A 24896-nucleotide genomic window follows, 5' to 3' on the forward strand; every position below is an offset into this window, starting at 1 on the left:
AATCTATCAGTATCATGGAAATATAATGGCTTCACAGATTTGACTGGTACGAGGACAGGGTGTTGGAACTCTGTCTTGCTAGGTTCAAAACAGGAGGTTTTCATCCACGTCTTCTGTGAAATAGAGAAGAAGGAAAAAAAGTTGCCATCATGATTGAACCTTTAATATGAAAGACCCATGATTGTATCATGAATGGGTTATCATTAGCTAGTCAGCACTTTCTTTCTAAAGTTTCACAGGGCTCAGATGCTGGGCTATTTTATTCACACCTCTATACAAACACAGATGCTCATATCAAATTGAGGTGTCATCCATCGTATATCTTCTCTAATCAAGCTGCTTTCTCATTATGCAATATATTCCCAATGTGTTTGTTGTTCAGTAATCATCTCTTGCCTTTTCAAAATCACTAAGGACACCCCAACCCACAAAGGACAAACAGAACCATTAGGAACAGCACATGCCATTGACTATTACTCCTTTAGTACCTTCATCCCCACCCCTGTTGCTCAGAACTGTGGTTGGTAAATGGTGTCATTGGAACAGCTGCTAATAGTTTAGGAACAGAAAAAGCTCTGTGTATTGATAAGTAAAGCTCTGTTCAAAACCAGCTCTCAATAAGTCTTTCTAAAACAGGGAGGTGCTAAAAGGGGTATGAACAAATTCGTTCAATCCCAGGTATTTTCTTCTTTGTAGCAGAAATCCTACTATCATATTGTAAATGAGGGAATAGTCTGTAACATTGCTATTCCTGCTTAACTGGTTACTGTTCCAGATAGAAGTGGCTTCTTAGTATAATGTGATCATAGTAGTTAGCAGCAGAAAAGACTTGTTATATGGATCCCTCTCCCTGCAAGGACATGAAGTCATATAGATATGACATTAATACTACACAAGGCTTTTTCTGAGACTTGACCAAAACAATCAACCTGCACTGATCATGTCTAGAAGGTGCTGAAGAAAAGACCCTGAGTCTTGCCGAGTTGCACTTGATACAGGACCAAGGAAAGGGGGGAAGTTGGCTTGGCTTTCTTTTCCTCAGGCTGATGTGGGACTGAAATGGCCCACTGCATTACTTACAGCAGTCTCAGGGCTACTGTAAATTACACCTGTAGGACTGAGACCATTCCACCACTTGGAGACTGCCAGAGTACAAGGGACCCCAGTCATTCCCCTCACCATTTCAGGACATGGACGGGAATGTCCCCTTCATAGAAAGGGGGATAGTATAGAACCATCTACTTCGGCTTTATTTCACATGGGGAGTCCCCTATGTCAGAGGAACCTTCAGCTTTCTGGAGCAGCACATGGAACAGGAACTGAGAACCTGGCCCAAAGAGTTTGTGGACCTGTTTGTGACAAGTTTTAAAAGATGACTATGCTTCTCCTATGGAAAATCAAGTGCTATTGCTGAAAAGAGGTTTGGTTTTTTTTTTTACATGTACATCTCACTGCTACTTTTAGTATTTTTTTTTAAAAATGACTCTCCGTATTTTGAGGGGGAGGCAGGAGGCGGCAACGTATCCAGTTTCTTTTCATTTCTGATCTTTGCATCCTGCTGCCCATCTTTGTCTAATGTGGAATCTGGCCAAAAAGATCTTTGAGTTTCATATCCTGTCAGTATTTTAATACTGAAGCTCAGGTGGCTCAGTCTCTGAACATTTCTAAATGGAAAACATTTATTCATAACTCAGATGAACCCCTTATTCTTATTTAGAAAGAAACAACACATAGTGTTTTGGAAAACTCTTCTATAAAAAAGATGGGTGAGACCAAACTGTAGGTAAGGGACATGAAAAAGTAACCATACTGTCAATGGTTTCAGAAGAATGGAGTGCAGTTCCATTGCAGCAGGAAATAGGCAGGGTCCAAAATAAGCAGGTTTTTTTGACTGAACACTGATAGATTTCCTAGAGAGGTGTATGGAGATGAAGAAGACACCAACAAGACATTATATGCAAAGTGAGCCATGCTGTAAATGTGTGTGTTATGGAGCACCAGATTCTGATTCTAGGCCTGATTCTTCTTTCACTTAAATCAGTGTGAATCAGGAAGTTAATGGACCAGTGTAAAACAGGAGAGGAATTGTGAGTGGAGAATCAGGCTGTGAGCATCCAATATTTAGCCTGACTGCGACCAACTGCAGATACCCAAAATACAGATACCAAAGCAAGAGTGCCTCTGCAGGCATCTGCTACTGGACTGGAATCTAAAGAGTGGGGCATGGGGTTGAACAGTCAACCATTAAACAGCCTTTAAAGGCCAAATTCTCTTGTTTATATAGGTACAAATTGGAAATCAATAAGATTCTGACCTATAGTCTATATATAGACCTATAGAGCTGCTCTGATCTTGCATGCATGGCACAAGCTAGGTCACTGTGTATGTGATTAGATATTTCACCCACTGGAAAATAAGTTGGAAATTACTCCTAATGTAAAACTTTTGCATGATTTTGGAACCAACACAGAATGCTGTATCTTGTGAGGTTCTATCATCCCTGTACGCCATTTCATTCACTTCAGAACACAGCTAACGTGATGTTCTGGCCAGAGTGAAGGGAGCAGTTCTCCCTACCCATCTGTCTTTCAGCCTTATGGCTTTACCTTCTTTAATTCCAAAGCAATGGCACCACTCCTTCAAAGAGACATGCTTATTCTTGTCAGCATCTCGCTCCTGGAAAAAACGAGTGATGCAGTGTTCCATGGGAGCTAGAGAAGCTCGCAAAGGAGCAAGCTCTGTGTGCGTCAATAACCTGACAGGAAGTAAAGGTAGCATATGATCTCTGTTTCTGGAGGTAAGAAATCAGGGTCAGTGAAGAATGTCAAGGTTACAAGGAGATAATAAAAAGCATATCCAATATTAGCTATCTTAACAAACTGGTATATCTTTAATATTGCGATAATTCTGTTCATATAAGCTTTGAAACTACAAATAAGCCAATAATATGTCAGTGGTGCCTAAACCACTGTGGATTACTCCCTTGTTTTCACAGCTTCACTAACATCCAACCCAGGTGAGTTTGGTGCTTTTGTTCCAGGATTAGGCCCTTAATATTTTCTGTGTAATCCAATAATTGTGCTATATATATATTTATTATGAAATTAGGGAGGGTAGCGGGTATTTGCGACTAAATCCCGTGTCCTTGTAAAACCAGACAAGTATCATACAGAGGAAGTCTGTGAGGTGAAGGATCCCATTTACATGCACCACAGAAGTTACGATAGAGAGGCCAATTTACACCAGCTGAGGATCTGGCCCAGTATGTATACCATTGAGAATAGTTGCACTTTTTGAAATACATAGTAAAGTAGAACAATCATGACTTAAAAAATGAATCAGAACTGAGCACAGAAACAGTTTCTACCTGTCACCAGGGTGCCGATCAAGCTGGCTAAACTGCCAGTGCACTGGGTACACGTACATATGATAGTTTTTCTCAAAGTCATGTAACAGAAGCTCAACTGGATGATCTCCAGCCATCAGATGTTTTTCATTCGGATAAATTTTCTTGACCTACACCAATAAAGGAGTTGATTGTTGTTTTCTGACAGAAGAACTAGTCTGAATAACATTCACATATCCTCATTCTCCACCCCCGTATCTTTGAAATATCACGAGAGAGGTGCTTTTGCAGTATTTGTGGCTGGAAATTGCACTAAAGAACCTGTCGTTACATGTTTACCAGCACATTTTTTCAGACCTAAGCAAGATGGGTATTTCCGATAAGCTTTGGATACTTATCTGAGCTGAACCTGAAATCCTAGCACCTGATCTTCAGGTCCAGGCGCTCAGTGTAGGATACAGGGGTTGCTGGGAAATAAAGTGGCTGTATGTCGCAGTACTGTCTGCTGGGTACTAGTTCAGCCACCAGCATCAGATTCCCCTGTACCAGAGAATCTTTGACTGCTCGTTTATGGCAGCTTTACAGAGTCTGTATATACGTGCTGAGTGGGTGGAGGGGGAAGAGAGTGAAAGGACCAGGTGGTGCCTCCTCAATCCCGCACTAGTCTGCCCCAACTGGGAGCTTGATCTAACTTATCTCACCTGTATAAGATCTGCAACTTAGTGGTGAATAGGCACAGCAGCGTTCTGCAATGCTAAACCCTGGCTACTCACTTTCCTCTCATGACACGTCCACTATGTTGGGGAAAAAAGAAGAGGAGGACTTGTGGCACCTTAGAGACTAACCAATTTATTTGAGCATGAGCTTTCGTGAGCTACAGCTCACTTCATCGGATGCATCCACAAGTCCTCCTTTTCTTTTTTTCTCTAAGGTGCCACAAGTACTCCTTTTCTTTTTGCGAATACAGACTAACACGGCTGTTACTCTGAAACCTGTCATATGTTGGGGAAGGGGGCAGCTGGCACAGGAGATGGCTCTGCCAGTCTTGTCAGTTGTATGCCAATGAAGTTGTATCCCCTATGCAACAGGAATCATCCATTGGCTAGCTAAGGCCAGCGTCTCTCCACTTTGCACCTTCTGAGCAACACAAAGTGGCAGTAGTGCGTTTGAGAATCTGGCCACAGTCTCCATGGTTTTAGAGCTGAATCCTACAAGGTGTGGAGTATCTCCAGTTTTCACTCAGAATTGTAGGTGCTCAGCAGCACCTTGAAAGAGATGTTCAGCATCTTGCAGGAGCAAACACCTAGAAAGTAACTCAGTGTTTGCACCAGTTTAATCCTTGGCTTCTCTGTTGAGCCTGCCAGCAAGGTTGCCAATTATGGTGGCACTTCTAGTGATGACGACCCCTATCCACTAGGAACTAGACGGTGGCCACCAACTCTTGTCGCATAAATCATTAACCGGCCAGAAGATGGTGCAATGATATCATTAATAGAACTGGAATAGACCCACTGGAATAACATCCTTACCCCATACTAATCCTCTGTAACCTCCAGTGGTAGAGCAATGCAATTATACAGGATAGTTGAAATACCTCTCTCCATCTCTAACGAACGATGAATGTCATCAGCACCTTGCAATTTCATAGCTCTCAAACGTATCATTAATGAATACTGGTTTTGTTTAATTGTAAATTATTACTGTATAGATCTGGATGAGTTCCACAAACAATTTCCCATGATTATTCAATCCAATTTTAAATTAACTTTTGCACTGAGTGTGTTTGCCCAGTCTTTTGTGTCATGTGCTCTGAGTATCATGGCAGGAATTTCTTTGGAAAGAACAAATTGATGCAAATATTGGGGATTATTCATGGAAAGCAGATTTTGAACTTGTAAAAGTGAGAATTTGCACCAAAAATCAAGAACTTTGCACCAAAAACTTGGAAGAGTTACAGTTATTTAGCTGGGGAAGAGAAATGTATCATGTAACCTGGGTATCTAATGAAAACATACAGCTCACATTCTGAATTTCATGTACTGAATAGTCACAAAGAACTTCACACAACCAATCCACAGACTAAGAATTATTCCCAAAAAATCCCAAACTGTCTGGAGACATTTCGCTAACAGAAAAAAGGGGCAATGTTTATTAAGTCAATTATGTGTCACACATGATTTGCCCAGCTCAAGTGACATGACTGCAGCTGTGTTTTATTTGATACTAATTACTCACTTTACTCCTCTGTTTGTCAGATAGAAATCCAGATCTGTCCAGATCACGCTCATAGAGCTGCATGAGGATGTTCTTGAGCCAGTCTCTCATCCGGAGAGGGAACTGGTCCACTTCATAGTCTGTGCAAGGAGGAATGTCTGTTACAAACCACAAAGGATTCTAGTCACAAAGGATTCAAGAGGTGCATTAAGTCCCCAGATTCAAGCATCTCCAAGCAAAGTCTGAGTCTTACAAGCAAATTTTCAGCTCAACCTTAAATTGGCATCTATTTTTGTGATGTAAAATTGGGAATGCCACTGTAATTTTGTGCTTGCAGCTATTTACAATCACACTTTAGGTTACTTGGATGCCCAGTTCCCTGATTATCTATGTAAGACAGTTGCTTAGGTGTCTGTGTGAATTAAACTACCATCAAATATAATTATGAGCACAGAATTGCACCAATAAGTATTTTTGCCTGAAAAATTTGCCCCTTCTGTCTTTGGCTTAATTCTGCAAATGCTTAAACCTATGCTTAATTTTAAGCATATGAGAAGTCCCATTGACTTCATAGGACCTATTCAGAGGATGACTCCTATGTCTAAAGTTGAGCATATACATAGTGTTTACGCGATCGGGGTCATAGGGTATTTCTACACTGCAGTTGAAGGTGTGATTTCAGCTTGGGTAGACATACCTGCACTAGCTTTAATCTAGCTGGCATGGCAAAAAATAGCAATGGGAATAACTGTGTAGCCTGGTGGTTAGAGCCCTCACATGGGAGATCCAGGATCCAGTCCCCCTGCTCCAAAGTGGGAACAGCTTCCACAGGAGAGATGGAGGGTGCCCCACATCAAAGTATCTCAGAGCCCAGTGTCACCTGAGTGGTGGCAGATTCCAGATAAAATTCCTTCTCCTGCTCTGATGGATGGGGATCATAAACCAGTGGTCACCCACCTCTTAGTGAATATCCTAACCACTGGGCTACAAGTTAAGAGGGGGGCTCTAAGAGTCTATATCAGAGGTGCCCAACCTTTGTGACACCAAGTGTCCTCATACCACTTGTCAGGAGCTGTATAATATTTGTTTGTGCTTAGACTATATCTTCCTTTATAGATGAATACAAATGTATCAAGAGTTAACCGATAATAAAAACTTGTAATGGATCAGCTATGATCTTATGCTACAGACACCAGGGAAAATAAAGGATTGTTACATATAATATGAGGACAGTCTAATCTTAAAATAAATTGTAAACAACAAAAACTGCAAAGCATTCACAGAGCAATAAGAGAGGGACAGCAGATGCCTTTTCGAATCATTCTCTCTCTCTGAGCCACATGTTTACATCTAGTAAACAGCAGTGGCTTATTTTTTAGGACATTGATTTAAGCCTGATGCACAGAGCAGACGTTTTACAGACGGGTGTTAGATTGGTATCCTGGTTGAAATTCACTATATATGTTCACAATGAAGACCTGACTCTCAAAAACCACTGGAAATACACAAATGTATAGTGTTCTGGTACCACTAGTCCAATCAGAGCATTAAAGTAAATGTTCAAATTGAAGATTGCTTGTGTAAACTAGGGTGAAATATATCCCATTGATGTGAAAAGGAAGATTTGGATAAAGAACCCTGTTTATGTAATTTATGAACTCTCTTGGACTTAAGTTGGGCTACAGCTTTACTTTTTTATCACCCATCTTTTTAAAGACACTTACATTATCTTCGGGTTCCATTGTGTTCACCCTCCTTTGCACAAGGCTGGTTATTTTCTCATGTTCCTCACTGTCAGAAATGGCTGGCTCATGACTATAATAATCTTGTTCAAAGCGAATGAGGTGTTTAATGTTGACATTTTGGTCATCCTCTGTCTCATTCGTCACCACACTTTCATCTTCATCCTTTCCTTCCCCCAGCTCCTCAGAACTGATGCTTCTGTGATCAGTACTCTGAATTCATTCACCCTTGTGGTAGGCTGCTTTCTTCTGGCTTTTGTTGAAATCATCTTCATCACTGTCAGCATCGTTATTAGAATCATCATCATTGTTATCATCACTGTTGTCCTCAACATTGCTGGCCTCCATACATGCAGCAGCTTTTTGTGGATTCAGTCTTTTCACCACTTCCTCGTGGTCACTAATGCTCTGGGTACTATCTTGGAACCTATCTTCATCCTCCTGGCTTTGCCATTCAGCATTCTGATCTTGTTCAGTACTTTTTGGTGAGATAGTCACCTCTTCTCATTTATGGGACTGTGCTGGGGTATTATCCCTCCTCTTCTTCTTTTTGGTCAGCCTCTTCAAATTCCTCATCCTGCCTCTTAATTATCTGGAGAGGCTGACTGGCATCTCTCAGCATTGCATCAGATTGGCTGCTATCTTTATTCTGCTCACTCCTGTAGAGATCCTCTTGAATTTTCACGTGGGCTTTTTGCCTCCTGTCTTGGTAGCCAGTTTCAGCCCATTTCTCTGTCTCCTCCTCCTTGTCCTCCTCCATTTCTTCACCACCTTCACTGTTGTTTTCAAATAGTCCAATGGGATTTTTATTATATTTCCATGTGTCTTGTTCCTGACCAACTGTGAGACCCTGCCCTGGGTTTTCCTGATCATCGCTAGCCGTATTGCTTTTCTGAACATCATTCTTGAACTGATAATGCTCACGGTTAGATTGATGGCTGCTGCTTCTCTCAAAGACATTCTCCTGACTGTCAGAAGCCAGCATTACACCCATGTTCTGAGCAAGGAAGTGAATACGCCCTAGACTACTTTCACTTGATGCTCACTACTGTTTCTGTCCTGATTGATAGCTGTCCTACACTCATCCTTGTCTTCATCATCCATCATCAATGTGTGCTCCTCCCTGTCACTGCTGCCCTGAATTGAGAATAAATCATCATTGCTGTTCATATACTGCTCTAAGAGTACCCTCTAAGAATACAGGGTTGGGTCCTGGGGGGGGCTCACGGGCTGTATTGTTAGTCCAGCTCTTCTGAGTGCCCAGTGGCACTCTCTCTCTCTCTACTCTTCCATTGCTATGACTACAGTGAGCCCCTGCTATGCACAGCAGAATAAACAGCTAAAATTTTTGGACTAGCAAAATGAAATAGTAACAATATCTCTGCTTGTGGGGTAGAGAAAGAAACACCAATAAAAAATCTTTTCCTTGTTTCTGAAAAGGGAAGACATTTTGGGTTTTTCTCCTTAAATCTAAAGCAGGCACTGCTTGACTGGATTATATAACACTGGGCTCTTGTGGTAATCATACAGCTCAGTTTAAAATGGAAAAATACTTTTTGGCTTCTTTTGACATTGCTATGATGGTGCTGCTAATTAATCGATCGATCAATCAATCCGTAATGGCCATTTCTCAGTAAAATCCTCCACATAGAGGAGATAAAGAGCTGAGATGAAGCCAATGATGCTTTCATGCACTTCATCCAGTCAGAACCAGGTACACTGGGCAACATGAAACTATGCCAAGGCTGGATCCTGCAACTCTTCCATACCTGAGTCGGCCTGACTCACATGAATACTCACAGTGACATCAGTGGGACTGCTGACATGAATAAAGATGGCCGGTGTGAGTGAGGGATGCAGCATAAGATGGGAGAGGACGTGATACCGAACCCTGAGTTAGTGTCCACCCTGGCCTGTAATCAGCCATTTGTCTTTATGTGGAGAAAGTGGGTGAAAGAATGTGTGAAATCACTGACTGATCAATAGTTTTTAAACCACTCGTTGGTTGGGTGTTTACAGCCCACTTTGGTTGCTCAATGTGCAAACAATAACATTTTCTATCCTGTGATGAGGATTAGCTAACTGGATTGCCAGCCAGTGGCCTGACTGTGAATGACTTTTCCTTGGCCTCACAGGGCAGAGGCCGACAAGAAGACTCCTCTCCACTCTTGCGCAGCTGTGCAAGAGGTTCCAACAATAGCAGATACTGTGGAGCTGATTCTGGCCTTGTGACAGCGCCTGTGGATCATTCCTGTTGCATATAAAGGCTGTAAAGGTGCTGCTAAGGGCTGTGAGAAAATTACCCTGGCACAGAACAGGCTAGGTACTGCTGACGTAAGCAACTCAGTTATTTCTTCTTGCAATCTTCAGTGTAGGAGGTATGCCTAGGCAGGGTTGGAGGGGACAGATCGGGGCAAGATGGGGCATATATGCACCACTTTCCATTACACAGGATTCTGGGCTACAAAGCAGCCATTAGGCAGCCCAGACAAGACTGCTATAGGTTAGAGCAGCTAGGGGGGCTGCTCTACATTACCCTGGGGGTGGACACACAGCACAGAATCTGCCCCTATACTTTCTATTTGCTTGGGGCACCATCTGCCTGCTTGAGGCCCAATCTAAGTGGTTCTTCTTTGTTCCTGGGTGATATAGAGCCAGACTATCCCCCACGGAGGGCTGTGGCATAAATGATACAATCTCTGCTCGAGAGTTTGATAGATACTCAAGATAGGCCCAAACCCTGAATTTATACACATACATATGCATGCTCACACACCCTACACTTCAAATTCTGCATTTGTTCCCTATCCCTAAAATGGGCTGAACCAAAAGTGCAGCTCAGAGCTGCTCTAAACTTTGGGAAAGTTCATATCTAAACTCTGTAGCTTGAGCTCCTTTCTAATGTGGCCAAACAATGTATATGTAAAATGTAACTCTCACCTTGGCCGTGATATCTACAAAATACACACCAATGACTAGACAGCTGGTGTGCTGTGACCAGTGCTGATTACAGTAATAGTTATGACTGCACTTTTGCCTTGTGCTCCCCTGTCTGTTGGCTGTATCTGTCTGTTGTTTCTCTCATCAGACACTTAGTCCCACACCTGCATTAAAGTCAGTGGGTGCAGCAGTCTGCCAGCACAGATGACATTGCAGGACTGGGGTCTTAGGAAGTTTTTTAGGGGTAGGGACAACATTTCCATTATATATATGTGTGTCCATGGCCTAGCAAAATGTGGTTCTGATCCTGACTGGGGCCTTCGGGTGCTACAACAATACAGACAATCATAATGCTGTGTTAACAGGAACACCGCCAGCAAAGTGAAAGCAGGCCAGGAAAGCAGGGCCTGTGAGCATGAGTTCATATAAATATGTATGTAAAAACAACCCCTCACCTGCCTACCAAACTGACTCACAGCATGACCTTACTATCTGAATTCTTGTTTGACCTCACCTCTTCCGCAATTACCATCTGTCACCTGATCATTCCACCGTAGCTAAAAAATAGGGCCTGATCCTGCAAACTATTATGCACACTAGTGACTTTACACATGTGAGTGGCCAATGGGATTAATCACATGAGTATATTCATGTATGTAAGTGTTTTTGGGACTGGGTCTTTAAACCTTAATGCTATAAAGTCTTATGCAGGTGCTTAATTTTACGTACTGCAAATCTAATTGGGCCTAGTAATGCATATAAAGTTAAGCAAGTTAATGCATATAAAGTTAAGCATAAGCCTTTGCAGGATCAGCACATTAAACTGTAAGGCCCAGATCCTCTCAGGTATTTAGGTACCAAACAACCATCAATTTCAATGGGAGTTAGCCACCTAAATACCTTTGAGGATTTTGGCCTATTGTCTTTGGGCAGTATCCTTGTCATTTAATATCTCTGTAAAGTGCCCAGAACACTCTGGCAAATAAACATGACAATAAATAATAATAAGGTAACACTCAGTTTGTACTTGATATTTCTGGTGGTGTTTCAAGCCTCAAACTTTTTGCTGTGGCAGAACCCAAAAAACTGCCTTTTCCCCCCAGCTGATAAAGTATCTGAAGTTTGAGTCTGGCAAACATGGTAGATTCTTCAGGTTAGTGTCCTCCAAAATCAGTAAAGGAAAACAATATATTTCTCCACTCATGGTCCTACCTTGAGGGAGGTAGTGCAGCTTGGGAGATCAAGCTGAAATATCATCACACAGACTTCTTATCTATCATCAAAACTGAATCTGCAGTAGGGCCCCTGGAATGCTGTTGTTATTCAGCATAGTTTACAGAAGCAAGGGAAGGAGAAATACATAGCAACTTCATTCCATCTGCCCTCTGCTGCAGGGCACTGTCATTGACTGGCCGGCCCTTTGAAACAACCAGGGTACAGCCTTGCCCAAGAGACTAAGCAGTTCTCGCTCAGCCTAACTGATGAGCTAGCAACATGAGGCTAATGAGTGATCCCAGCTGAGTGTAATTGGGCTTAATTGGAAAGACTGACCCCCAGCTGTGGTGGTGGAGGAAGGTGAGCACTGCTTAAATAGAGCTGGGCCCTCAGAAGAGGGAGAAGCAGAATTTCTACTCTCTGAGAAGGGCTTAGAGGAAGTAGTTTGGAATTAGCTGTGGTCAAGAAAAACAAAGCTCCAGGAGCAGGGTTAAAACTGGGGGGCTTAGAGTGGAGAGGATCTCTGAGCTAGGGTCTGTGATGAGCAAAAAAAAAAAAAAGAGAGATGTGTAAGGCCAACTTAAGTAATACTTGGACTCTGAGCAAGACAGAGCCTGGGGGAATTAGCACCCTAATAAGGGGGAAGAATTGCAGTTGATCTCAGTGAGGTGAAGGATCTTTTTGTTTCGTCAAGCTCTAGGTGGGGTGAAGGACCCTGTATTAGCTTACAGCTGAAGCCCACAAAGGGACTGGACTGTTGTGTGAGTTGGCTTAAGAGCTGAGCTAAAGAAGACCCAGCAAGGGAGTCTGGGGAAGAGACCCGCTGGGAGTGGGCTACCAGAGGGAGATGTGAGAGGTGAAGTCTCCTGTAATGCTATGTCTCATGAATCCCCATAGCATTTATAGGAGGCATGAAATTTGCTTGATGTAGTAGAAATGACATGGGGCCCCAAGGTTAGAAGATCATAAGTGGGAATCTCAGGGCTCTAATAGTAAATTGGAGGATCATCTCAAGGTATAAAGATCTTTATTCAGTGGAACACAGTTATAAATATCTGTATCAGCCACAAATTCCAGAACATTTTCATTTATCATTTGAACAGTCATAAAGATTCCAAGCATTTCCCAAGACATGTAATGAAATGTCCAAAGAATCAGATGCAAGAGATATCAAGAAATATGTAAATTAAACAAAGTAACTATACCAGCAGTGGAATGGATCCTCCTGCTGGGTTAATCACTGATGAACTGGAAACTCTTGATACATGCAGAAAGATGCTTCCATTTTTTATATAATATAATATAAAATACAGCTCAACTTTGCATGACTGGGTGTTTTGCCATTGACTTCCATGGGAGTGGAATCAAGCCCTAATTATCTAAGGACAACTAAAGGAAATTCCTATAAATAGAGACCCATAGGAGGGGGGAAGAGAATTAGTTTAATTCTGTTAAGTTGCACTGAATCACTATGACTATTCAGAGTTCATGGGCTTTGGGCCAGTGGAACTCAGCCATGATACAGCACTGACATATTTAGCCTCTTCCTAAGGGAGTAGCAAGGATGCAATGTTTTCTGCAACACCCCTTGCTAATTGACTGCAGAAAAGCTGTCCTAAGAAATTATCACTGGTGATATCTCAGTGCAGTTGGTCTTTGTCTTTAGAAGAAATAAAATGTGGGGGAGTTTTGATGCCAGCACATCAAACAAGGGTTGATAGTTGTATGAAAAGCAATAAAGGTTAAATCTTGACCTCTCTGTCTTCCCTTCCTAACTTTCTCAGTGTTCTGTGAGTGCAGTGGGAATAGGGTATGTGTGTCTATGAATAGGTAGGAAAGTGGAAAGAAAGGGAAGGAGAGAGAGAGAGAGAGAGTTTGGATCTATATAAAAAAGATGAAAAAAATCAATTGGAGAGTCTTATATAAATCTGGAGGAGCAAAGAGTGTTTGCTAGTTTCTAAGTCGTTGCCATGGCTGCATTGACTCTGTTATAGGACTGTAGAACAGAACAAGTTGCTAATGCATGGAAAACTTTACAGACAAGATCTACATGGGTCATCCTTTGTAACTGTTTGGGTCCTGTAATGATTCAGCTGTAATTTGTTAATCCCTTTTTATTTCTGTTCCATGAAACACACATCATATATTTCAAGCCTCCTGCAAAAGTTCTCCGTTCAGAACATAACTAATTATTGAGCTTGATTCTGGTCTCACATGCACCAATATAACTGGGAGCAACTCCAGTGAAATCATACCACTGTCAAAACCCAAAGTAATTTGGATCAGAATCAGGCCTGGTATATTTAACCTTCTTCCAAAATAATCTTCTTACTAGACAGGCCATTTTGGACATTGTGCTGACAGAAGTGGAAGAAAGATGAAGGAAAAAAAAAAGTTGCATTACCAGTGTGTTCCCCTGTGCAAATTCTGAAAAGAAATGTATTTAGCATTGGTTTTGACAAAGCAGCTATCCCACACGCATCTGCCCTGAGTATACCCAAAGGCTACAGACCAATACACACACTCAGAGAAGATCTAAATCGTAAATGTAGTAAAATTTACCTTGACTTATGTAGCCAAGTCCAGAATTTATTCAGTAACAAGTTAGAAAATAACCGAGGTTGAAATTACAGCTAAGCCCTTTCTCTCTGGACCAGTCAGGAGAAAAAACTTTGACAAAAACCCAGAGAAACTCTATAAATCCCTTCCCCTTTGATTTCTGCCTCTTTGCCTGGAAACTAATTCAAGCCTATTGGAGTTGAAATTCTGCCGCTATGTCAACCAGTCAGTGTCTGAAGTGTGAGATGAGAATTCAGTGCATTACATGAATTTTTTTTTTCAACAATGAACCATAATAGTTTTTGTTACAAATTTTTGCAGTACTCAGGGGACACTCATCCTCATGTGCAATTAGTTTCAATAGAACAAGGCAAGACTCCCCTCATATGTACTCCTATGGATATGATCATGTCAAGTTTTCCAGTATTGGGCCAGATCCCCAGTTGAATTGGTGTCGTTCCATTGAAGTTAACCCAGCTATGCCCATGTACACTAGCTAAGAATCTGGCCAATTAACTCTCAGTTTGTAGATTCTAAGGCCAAAAGGAACCACTGTGATCATCTAGTCTGACCACCTGTATAACACAGACCATAGGACTTCCCTGAAACATTTTTCTGTTTAATTAGAGAATACCTTTTAGTAAAACATCCAATCTTGATTTTAAAATTGCCAGTGATGAACAACCCACCACAACCCCTGGCAAGCTGTTCCAATACTTAATTACCCTCCCTCGTTTTAAAAAAAAAAAAAGTCTTATTTTCAGTCTGACTCTGTTGACTTTGTTTGGATCTCGACTGTAACCCTGGACTGACACTTGACTAACAAAAGGCCAGATGCGAGACTCAGTTATATCAGTGGCACTGTTCAGTAATACTGCTGCGGCTGATGGAACTACACTGAAACCGAGTACGGTTCAAATTTTCATAAAAAGGACTTTTATTTCTTTAGTTTATAAAAATGTGAAAGTTGAAATCTGTAGAAATATCTGTTATCAGAATGTAGGAAAATAAGACTTGGTGATTTTAGATGCACCATGGCATGAGTGTGTCTCTAAACAGATTTTTTTAGGTTGATTGGATTGGCCAAAGCGTTGGTAATGGTGCATGCAGCCTTTCATCTTTATTAAAGTCTTTCCATTGACTTCAGTGGGTTTTGGATCAAGCCCAAGTTCTTCATTTCCAGTATCGTCCATAGAATTGGTGACTGAATCAATTTAAATGCAAGAACATAGGATGCATTTGTGTTCCATGATTGGACGTACATAACTCTGAGGATCAGGTTTTCGGAGCAAATACCTGTGGTTATGTCTTGTTTCTGATATTCTCTTAAAATCCACTGTTGCTGTGAATGTTCTGTTAGTAAACTCATTGCTAGAATACTTGGGGAAAGCAAACACAAAAAGGGTGTGAACATAGTCAAAACAGGTTTCAGAGTAGCAGCCATGTTAGTCTGTATCCACCAAAAGAACAGGAGTACTTGTGGCACCTTAGAGACTAACAAATGTATTTGAGCATAAGCACTTCATGGGATGCATACAGTGGAAAATACAGTGGGGAGATTTTATATACACAGAACATGAAACAATGGGTGTTACCATACACACTATAACGAGAGTGATCAGTTAAGGTGAGCTATTACCAGTCAAAACAAATTCATTTAAAAAGTCTAATGAATATTTACAGAAGTATTTGACCAGCTCTGTTGAAAAATATTCCCTTTTCAGCAAGGTAGCAGAAGCAAGGTAAGAAAAGACCATCCCTTAGCTTCAGCGTAGCAAGTTCAGAGTCCTCTCCGATCGGCATGGTGTGCAACTCCTTGTACTCCATGAGCTTCAAATGCAGCTTCCCTCATCTGACATGCACTTTTTCTGCTTGCCTCTTAATACACAAAGCCCTTTCCTCCTGGCCTGACAGCTAGGGCGGTCTTCACAGGGTGAGGCAAGATCTTCTTTTTTCTTATCCTAGTGAAGAGATCCAGTGCCTACAGTTGTTTTGAAGAGTAATTCTTTAAAGAAATTCACCCCCCATTTACCAGGATCATTGTGTTACTCATTCAGCAATAAATTCCTAACTCCTCCTGCACTTATTGATATCCATCCAAGGATTCTCTCTGTTGTCATTCAGGACAATTCAGAGTGTGACAAAAACGCTGGCCAAAGTCTTTGGCATATCCACAGCTTGTCTGTGAGTCCTGCAGCAGAAGCAGTTTGAGCACAGCTTAGTTTACTGCTCCATGCTTCTGAAATGCACTTGGATGGAATGGAAGTCATGCTTTCTGCGTATCTCTTGTTGCTGGAGGGAAGTTTGTTTCCATGGTGAGGTAACCCTGACACATTTGGCCAAAACTGGTCCTTTGAAAAAAGGACAAAGATTCTTTGGCTATGGGCTGTCAGTCTCCAGGGTGTACCATGTCGCTATTTTAAAAGAAAAAGTGAATGGTCCAATTCAGCAGATTTGAGCTCGGAATGGTAACACAGACTGCCGCATTCTCAGGGGCTGTTGTGAAGGAGGAGAACAGGTTTAAAACAAAACATTATGTTAAATGAACCATGTTGACATATATATAATGCATATGTCAGTATGAACATGGGTCATTTGACACACATGTAGAGGAAGAGTGGAGGATGAAAGGAGTAACAATCACACTGCTCTTCTTCAGCAGCTCCTCCCATCTGATTAGTGCCCTGGCATTTGTGCCTGTCAGAAGAACAGAGATCACTTGTTGAAAGCGAGGGGTGATGTTACACAGGGATTTGAATACAAAGAGGTAAATCATGAATTGGGTTCTTTGGGGAAAAGGGTGGTAGCAGAGACCAGTGAGGATAGAGCTGACATGCATGTTTGTGAGAAAATAATAGCATTTTAATCAGTTTAGAGTGAACTGTCTTTAATGAACTCAGGACAACGAAAGCGCCTTTGTCTGCACTGGTGTCCCATTTAACTGTCAGAATTTACCCTGGAATTACTTTGAGGTTCTACATTAATCACAAAGAGTGAAATTCATCCCTGTGCACAGGGCCCATGCACCAAATAAGTCCCATTTCAGCTCTATTTCGAGGATTTGTGGTGTTTGGGTCTTGCATGAGTTTTCAAAATGGGGCTGAAATGGGACTTATATGGCGCATGTGTCTTGTGCCAACCCTGTGCACAGGGGTGAAATTCATCCAAAGTCCTTAATCCTATGCCCATCAAAACTATTGTTTTCCTTTAATATGTTAACAATTAAACAATCCCCTAATCCCAGGGCATGGCAGTGATCCAGGACAACATGACATTATGTTTGGTGTGGTAGCAGGTCTGTGTTCAACACAGGAAGATGCATACTGTCTCAGCGACTGTCCACCAAGACAGAAAGAAGCCTGAAGGTACTGGACTTTAGAGTTGGCCATGTCTTGGAAAATGGGTGGAGGAGTTCAGTGCTGGCTGATAAATACCATATTCTGACACTTAGGCTGCAGTGAGAGAAGAGAGATGGGGGCAGATGGGAGGAAGCAAGGAAACTAGACAGGTGGGACAGAGAAAATAAAGGAAACAGTATGGAAATTATAGGACCGAATCAAAATAGTAGATGGTAGGAAAGAAAAAGAAGGGAACAGAGGAATGAAAAATCCAATCTGTCCATAAGCATTGCTAAAACACATCTCACAGTAGTATATAGGCACTGAGAATAGAGGAAAAACAAGAAAAGGAACAGAAATGTTGATTAAATAGATTGTGTTTTCATTTCATTGTGGTCTGTGGCAGAAAAGTATGAGGGGATATTTGTGAGGGGGATGAAGAATTGAGATGGAAGAAAAAATTTCATTTCCCCATTGTTAGCTGTACATTTGCACTTATAGAACTGCTATGTTCATTCAGATCATGCACACACAAGGGGTGGTAGTGAGCCAGTTCACTCGGACAGCCACACCCCAGAAATTCACTTCCAGTTTTATGAATGAAACTTGCAACGTTTGTTGCAACCCCGCTCCTACTCACATTTGATTATGACTCAGAGTCCGACACAGAGTTTACAATTTTTTTAAAACAGCTAAATCCAGACTGAATTGAAATAAATAAATAAATTCTGAATTCATACTACAGTATAAAATATATTTCTATATGATGCTTCAAAACTTATGGAAAGTTAATATTTTTCTATTAATCCTATATAGGAATTTTTCATAGGTGTTAATAAACTTCCTGTGTCTTATTTCCCTATCAGGATGCTAGTAGTTATCTACCTCACAGCACAGGGGCTTTGTGAATCTTAGTTCATTAATGGCGATGGCAGTGTTCATGCTCATTCGGTCCCTCATGGTACCCCTGTCATTATTATTCTGGAAGAGTATGTAGACGTTATTTCAGACTTTGCCCATCAGGCTTCTGTAGAAGTGTATATATACAGGTGTAGGTAAATGTACGCCGTAAGAGCTTCGTTAACTGTCCCAGTTACTGATAGCTTGAGGAGTGGAGGATGAAGGTGAGGCCAAATTTTCAACTGCTCGGCACCCACAGTTGGGGCAAGATTTTCAAAAGAGCTCAGCATTCAGCAGGTCCTACTGACAGCAGTGGAGAATCCTGCCCTCTCCTCCCTATTTAGAAACAATTGCCTAGCTTGAGTAGGCCAGGATGAGGGAGGGTCAGAGAAGGATGCAGTCTAAGGTAATGGGCTATGTATTGTGGGCAGGGAGGTAGCACTGGAGAACAGAAGTAGTTGGTGCATCCGGCCAGTTGTGTCAGTTTCTCTTTGGAAAGTTCAGTTACATTATGAGGCATGAAAGGAGTAAGAGTGGTTGTGTACTTATGTACCTTATCCCAGAGGAGTTATGAGAATGTCTTATGTGTGCAGTTTGACGTTTGTGGTTCTTTAGCCACTTGGACCTGAATTAATGAGAGAGACTTTCAAGAGGAAATTCTCCAAAAGCTTCCTTTGCAAACATTAGTAAATACTTTACCAAAAATAAATAAATGGAAAACTCCATTGTCCTCTGAAGAGTTAGTGTGGTAAATAGGCATTAATCATTAAAGTACGAGAGAGATGTTTTAATGTGGCTTTAATTGCAAACACTCACTCCAGTCTTAACCATTGATTGGAATGGACACCTCCATAATACAGTGTACATGTTTGGATAATCTAATAAAGATGCGTTGGATTTTCAAAAGCACCTAAGTGATTTGGGAGCTTTTTAAAATACTACAAATACTACTCACAAACACATTGTATTGTGGAGAAAATGCTGAGGGGGAGACTTTCATAGTCAAAGCATTGTTAAGAGTCCAACTCCCATTGAAAGTCAATGAGATTTAGGTCCCTAACTCCTATTTATGCATTTAGAAACCTCCCCCTGGGCTCTTAGCTGACAGTGATTTGGGTTTATTATACACAATGGCTGACTCCCACCACTTGGCACTAATTATGTTGAAGGAATAACGAAGTGTTTAAACAACTGGGGTTGTGGTAGAGGGAAAACTTGTTGGGAAAAGTGCTTTGTCTGAAACCTAGCTAGAATGCATTTGATTGCCAAGGTACTTCACTCAGCAAGTGCGCCTTAATTCTTTTAGATGAACTTACTCTTTTAGAGGGAACTGTATTTAATAAATAGCAGGTGCACAGTCGGTTGGAGGAGACACCCGCATAAATAGTATAGGATGTTAATATAACCCGCCCCCAGATCACTCTGCGAATTATGTCTGAGTCACATTGTGTACGCGCGCAGACGTAAACCAACTGGTTAGCCTTTATTGGCAACATACGAATAAGCTACACCATCAGCTACTGCTCCTGGACACCACCTCATCTCTAGCTGGTGTCTCACACAGCTTGCTCAAAATGAATTTCAACAGAACACAAATCAAAAAGAGAGAAATACACGAAACACTAGGTTTTGGTCAGGCAGATTAGGAAGTATATATTCTAGCTGGAAAACGTGCGGTTTGATCCTGTGATCTTTCACAGAAGCAGTGGACCTTTAAGTAAGTGTTGGGGAAAATTACCAGAAATGAATTTGAATTTATAAATGTGAGTTTTCGCACAAGGATCCCGTTTCTAAGAATTATATTTACCAAACTAGGGAACCAAAATGTACAATTTGATCTGTGTCCAATTAAAATTAAAGAGCACTTGAATCCAAATTTCAGATACTGGCAATGAACTCAGTGTGAATAATTGACCAGTCGAGTTATTTGCAGAAGTTAATCTGTGAATAATTTCAAATAATGAAAAAAGTGATATTTCCTTAAAAAAATTTTACAAACCGAGAAAGAGAACTCATATAAACTATTTGCTACAAATTATTCATTCAGCTGTTTAGAACTTGGCATCTGAGATAAATTACAGCAAATATAGACTAATCACATGCAAATTTTAGTATGATGCAGGTGTTCAGATGCGAGGGTTTAGTTCAGCCCAACTCTACTGTGACTTGGAGCTAAACTTTTTCATGGTTCTGAAATTCATTTCCATAAATACATAGATTATAGGGCCAGACGGGACCATTGCAATCATGTAGTCTGACCTCCTGCATCCCCCAAGCCATAACACCCCTCCCTCCACCCCCGGATTAATTCCTGTTTGAACCAGAGCATCATTCAGGAAAAATATCCAATTTTGATTTAAAAACTTCCAGTGATGCAGAATCCACTGCAGCCCTTAGTAGGTGGTTCCAATAGTTAACTGTCCTCACTGATAAAAATGTCTAGTCTAAATTTGTCTAGTTTCAGCATCCAACCAATCTTGTTGTACCTCTGTCTGCTAGATTGAAGAGCCCTCTATTATCAGTTTTCTGTTTCCCATGTAGATTTTTAAGTCATCCCTTAAACTTCTCTTTGTTAAACTAAATAATTGAGCTCCTTGAGCCCTTTGCTATAAGGCACATTCTCCAATCCTTTAGTCATTTGGATGGGTCTTATCTGGATCCTGTCTAACTCCAGCAATTGACACATGTTTCCCAGTAATGGTTGCTCTGGTGTCCAATCGAGGTAATATAGCCTCTCCACTCCTATTTGATATTCTCATGTTTTTACATCCACCCTTTTGGCTACAGCATCACACTGGGAACTCATGTTCAGATGAGTATCCGCCATGATCTCCAATCTTTTTCAGAGCCACTGCTTCTCATGATAATCACCATCCTGTACATATGGCCTGCCTTCTTTGTTCCTAGATGTATACCTTTAGGAGCATATTAGAATACATATTATTGGCTTGTGCCCAGTTTACCAAGCAATCCAGATCCATTGACATGTTCTCTTCATTATTGATCTCTCCCCCAATCTTTTTGGGTCATCCGCCATCTTTATTAGTAATGATTTTATGTTTTCTTCCAAGTTGTAGCAGGGTGGCCATTTACTGAGCACCTCCTCATGGCCAGCAGTCACTTTTCAGGCATTCATTCAGTTCAAAGGTAGTTCAAACCATCCCTCTTGGGGGTCCAATTTATTGGGTCCTCTTGTACATACTGACCCTCTCGATCCCAAGCCTAGTTCAATCTCTCTCATCATAGTTCAAAATAAGTCTTTCATATAAAACACAAACTCTCACAGTCCTCATCCCAGTTTGAGCTGGGCACATTCACTCCTCCCTGAGGGACTGTCTTTCTGTTTCTCAGCATTTCCTGCTTGGAGTTTGCCCTCCTCAGGCTTTCTCAGCAGCTGCCTTTCCCCTGTTGACTTAGGGCCCTGGAGGACCCTTCTTACTACTATCTACAGGCATAACAGCAGTTTCCTAATCTTCCCCCCCTTCACTGCAACTTCCTGCTTTTTTTTTTTTTTGTACTGGAATTACCTGATTCCTCTCTGGTGGGGTGTATTTTGTAATCAGAGTTGGCTTAGCCCCAATACTCTGTAGCCAGTGGGGCAAGTCACCCTATAACTCAGGTAATTGATAAAAGTGTTAAATAGCATAGGGTGAAGACATCACTAGAAACACACCCACTCGGTGTTTATAACCACATTTTCAGACCTATCAGTGAGCCAGTTTTTCATCTACTTAATGTAGGCCATGTTGACTTTGTATTGTTTTAGTTTCTTTGATCAAAACATCATGCAGCATCAGCTAAAGTACTTTATGGAAGTCTAGACATCAACACCTTTACCTTTATCAACCAAATCTGCAATTGCATGAAAAAAAAGACATTGTTAGTTTGACAAGATTTATTTTCCATAATCCCATGTTGACTCGCATTAACTATGTTATTTTTCTTTGATTGTTTACTAATCATGCTTTATTAAATGCTTGAATAAGTGGGGTTTTTTTCATTTCCAGTTTTCAGACATGGCTAGAAAAAAAAATTTTGGAGTTCAGGCTTTGGCTCATTTCTAATAAAACTAGATAAGACTTGCACCAATGCACTGCCAGGCCACTAGAAGGAAAAGACTGACAAAGTGGTAGAAGTCTTATTAATCTGCTTGTATATTTCTGCTGATTAGAATGAGGAATCACACAGTTAATGGATATACAGAATATAACTACAACTTCTATATGCATTTGTAACCTTTCCAAGTACAGCTATATGAGCTGAGCTCCTTCACTTGCCTGGGTTGCTTTTGACCACGTCGCCTACTCAAGCCAAAATTAAACATTAAAAAACGAAAGAGAGAAATAAACATTGTTCACAGCTTGGAAACATTTTGCTCTTGTTAGGGAGAAACTATTTTAAAGTTCAGACTCAGGAATGGCTATTTTTGCACTTCAGCCAGACAGACTTAACTAATAGACTGTAGCTATTGTTTTGTTGACCAGATCTTTAGAAAGCAAAAAAAGAGGGAATCGAGGTACATCAGAGCTGCAAAGTTCTTATCTGTATCTGAATCTTTCCAGGTTTCAGAGGTGCCAAGATAAAGCGCTTTGTCACATTATTATAGATATGGGAGCCAGCTACAAATTCAGATCCAGATCTGAAATTTTTCCAAAGTACTGGAATGTGCAGGTTTTAGTTTGGGTTCATTTCATAAAAATCCCCCAGTATCCACCCCTAGCTAACTTGAAAATATGGAAAAATTAATATACTGATCTGTTTTAATGAATAGGAGTAAATAGTGGGGCGAATTCAGAGAAGCAATATGAGCAACGTCATTAACATTAGTGGAGTTGCATTATTTACACTATCTCTCAATTTGGCCCACTGGCTTTAGAATTATCAAACACACCCATCTGACAGGAAGTCAGCAGTTTTCTGACAGGCAAATGAAAAAAAGATCCACAGCAGAAAGTTATCCAGCAGCAGTCCCCATGTGTGTGGTGGTAGATGTTTAAAAGTATTGGGTCGAAAGTATACTATATACGGATGCTCCATTTCAATATTTGTGAATGTAAGGCTTAACATATACAGTGTTTTTCATCCTGATGGGTCATAAGGGGACTTTGCAATTTACATATGGGAATCATTTCATCCAACATGGAAATTCAGCTTCATGCAGGGTGAAATTGCAACCACTGTTAGCAATGAATAGTGATACTTACAAAAAGTTTAGGACAGGAAGGAAAGAAAAATACTAGATCTAATTGAAGCTACAGTGGTGATTTCTGTAAAAAGCATGTCAATACTCAAATGGGAATTTGGCCAAGACACTGGTTAATAGCTCAACTTTTGTGAAAAGTGTCCTGGTATCTTTAATGATTACAAGCCGTCAATCTTACTGCTTGTCTAATTGCAAAATCAGGCATAAAGAAAGAAAAATATTTCACTTTAGCTTAATCTATTCATTTTTCATTCATTGGGGGGCACCACAGTCTAGTCTATAGGGCTCTGGACTGGGAGTCAAGAGATCTGAGTTTGATTTCTGGATCTGTCGCTGACCTGCTCTGTGACCTCAGACAAGTCACTTCATTTCTTTGTGCCTCTGTTTCCCTTCTTGCCCTTGAGCTGATCTCCACACAGTACTGACATAGCTAAACTGGTTCTAAAACCAGGTCAGTTAAATTGGTGGAACTCCCCATCCTGGACGCAAACATCAATTTAAACTGAACTGATATAAACAACTTAAAATTGACATGAGTGCACCCACAGCAAGGGAATTGTACTGATTTAACAAGATCAGTATTAGTTAAATCAGTGCAAAAACTGTGTGTAGACAAGCCCTTTGCTTGTCTTATGTATTTAGACTGCAAGTTCTTCAGAGCATAGACTATATAGAATAAAGGGCTCAGAGTCTAAGTTGGGGCCTCCAAGCACTACTGTGACACAAATAATACATACTAATAACCTAGAATAAACATCTTTATTGTCTAGTGACTAAACTAAGGGCCAGATTCTATCACCCTTAATCATCCTGAGTAGTACATGACATTTTACCAACTAGTTATTTCTCATGTAGTTCCATTAAATCTATACGCTGCTTCATAGAGTAAGGATCACAGAGTCAGATACTGGCTGAATTTATTCTGTTACCAGCATGTATGTAAAATAATCCATGTGGTCCATCTTCATCATCTTCTGCAATCATGAGTCTCTCCTCTGAGAAAAAGAACAATAATTCCACATAAATGATGAATTTATTTCGGGCCATCTATTGTCATAAATCAGACCACTCCCACCGATGATATAGGGGAAGACTTTGAAAGGTACGAATGACAGTTAGGCACTCCGTGCTGGCCCAGCTCTGCTCCCACTGCTGTCTGAGGGAGTTTTACCTTATACTTCAATAGGAACAGAGTTAAGCCAATCCTGAGGGCTTTTGAAAACCCCTACCATAGTGTAAGAGTCACTCGCTGCCGCAGATTTGTTTGTGCATTTCCCATTGATGTCAGTGGGAGTTAGACAGCTTGATCTAGGGCAGGTTTTATTCTAGGTTTTGTATTGTTTATCAGCTGTGCCTTAGTCTCTATATTCTCTATGTAACAGTGGTGGGCCACACCTGGTAGGAAAAATTAAGGTCTGCATGCTGTCTTTTTGGGGTTT

At 40.9% G+C, this 24896-nt stretch overlaps 2 protein-coding genes across 3 annotated transcripts in view; one reads left to right on the forward strand and one right to left on the reverse strand.

Annotated features, from left to right (window-relative positions):
* NUDT9 (nudix hydrolase 9) overlaps positions 1–24896 on the forward strand; it is a 94108-nt gene that overhangs the window by 51771 nt on the left and 17441 nt on the right. The window contains exon 11 of one of the 2 annotated variants that reach the window (XM_073340642.1): positions 5606–6761. The exons of the other annotated variant lie outside the window; for it this stretch is intronic. The gene's annotated coding sequence lies outside the window, so the exon portion shown is untranslated. Of the gene's footprint in view, positions 1–5605; positions 6762–24896 lie in introns of those variants that run through there. 2 annotated transcript variants of the gene reach the window in all.
* SPARCL1 (SPARC like 1) lies at positions 58–8296 on the reverse strand. The gene is made up of 6 exons (XM_073343176.1): positions 7836–8296; positions 7530–7780; positions 5582–5718; positions 3368–3516; positions 2607–2755; positions 58–113 (listed from the first exon to the last, which is right to left on the reverse strand). Exons 1-6 carry the CDS (start codon positions 8294–8296, stop codon positions 85–87), a joined length of 1176 nt encoding a protein of 391 aa, XP_073199277.1. The 3' UTR covers positions 58–84.

Source organism: Lepidochelys kempii, chromosome 4, assembly GCF_965140265.1.
Source record: "Lepidochelys kempii isolate rLepKem1 chromosome 4, rLepKem1.hap2, whole genome shotgun sequence".
Lineage (NCBI taxonomy): Eukaryota > Metazoa > Chordata > Testudines > Cheloniidae > Lepidochelys > Lepidochelys kempii.